Consider the following 1,126-nt stretch of genomic DNA (forward strand, 5'->3'; position numbering starts at 1 on the left):
CCAGCTCTGGGGGGGGTCCTCTGGGGCTCTAGGATGTGTCCTCAGTACTTTCCTCTGAGCTCTGGGGGGTCCTCTGGGGCTTTGGAGCACCCACCGGGACTTCTGGGGGGGGTCTCCGGGGGCTTTGGAGCATCCCCCGGGACTTTTAGGGGGGTCCCCTGCTGTGTCCCCCCCCCAACCAGCTCCAGGAGACCCCCCCACTGGCTCTGGGACACGTCCCCATCCCCACCTTTGGGTCCATCATCCTCCTTGGTCACCTTGGGCTTCCCCACCTCTTCCTCCAGCGAGCTGCTGTGGGGCAGAGCAGGGATGTGTTGGGGTTGGGGGGGGACACATATGACCCCCCCCTCCAGCCCCCTGTACCCCTCCAAAACCCCCCAAAAACCTACCTGGAGGCGTCAGACATGTAATCCACCTCCTGCCCCTCAAAATCCCCGTCGTCACTGTCCTCGAAGGCTTCATCCTCAGAGCCCTTCTTCTTCCTCTTCTTCTTCCCCGCCGGCGCCGCCTTTTTGGGCTTCGGCGCCTTTTCCCCTGGATTTGGGGGGGATTTTTTTGGGGGGAGGAGGGGGTGATTCCCAGCACCCCCACGACCCCTCGAGCCCCTTCCTCTTCTCCCTCCCCAGCTCACCTTCGGCCTCGCTGCCCTCGCTCTCCTCGGAGCTGAGCTCCAGGTCGTCCTCCAGGTCGTGGATTTTCAGCTCCCCGCCTTTTTTCTTGGCTGCCTTCTTCTCCTTCTCCTCCTCTTCCTCGTCCTGGTCCCGCAGCCGACGCTGCTGCATGATGCTGAAGTGGTTCAGCACCTTGTTCCTCCTGGGGGAGGTTGGGGGACACAGTGTCACCCCCCCTGTTCCGGGTCTCGGGGTGCCAGAGGGGGGATCTCGCCTCTGGGATGTGTCCCCAGAACCTTCCCCCTACATCTGGGGGGGTCTCCTGGGGCTCTGGGGGGTCCCCTGGGGCTCTGGGACATGTCCCCAGCACCTTCCCCTACATCTGGGGGGGTCTCCTAGGACTTTGGGGTGTCCCCTGGGGTTCTGGGGTGTCCCCTGAGGCTCTGGGGTGTCCCCTGAGGCTCTGGGACATGTCCCCAGCACCTTCCCTTGAGATCTGGGGGGTCCCCTGGGAC

At 64.2% G+C, this 1,126-nt stretch overlaps 1 protein-coding gene across 1 annotated transcript in view; it reads right to left on the reverse strand.

Moving 5' to 3' along the window:
* GTF2F1 (general transcription factor IIF subunit 1) overlaps positions 1–1,126 on the reverse strand; it is a gene marked incomplete at its 5' end in the record, with an annotated part of 4,563 nt that overhangs the window by 3,298 nt on the left and 139 nt on the right. Inside the window, 3 exons of the mRNA XM_014962176.1 lie at positions 230–291; positions 390–534; positions 632–885. Coding sequence (XP_014817662.1) covers positions 230–291; positions 390–534; positions 632–885 — 461 coding nt within the window. The remainder of the gene's footprint in view (positions 1–229; positions 292–389; positions 535–631; positions 886–1,126) is intronic.

Source organism: Calidris pugnax, unplaced genomic scaffold (assembly GCF_001431845.1).
Source record: "Calidris pugnax isolate Ruff unplaced genomic scaffold, ASM143184v1 scaffold1482, whole genome shotgun sequence".
NCBI classification, from domain to species: domain Eukaryota; kingdom Metazoa; phylum Chordata; class Aves; order Charadriiformes; family Scolopacidae; genus Calidris; species Calidris pugnax.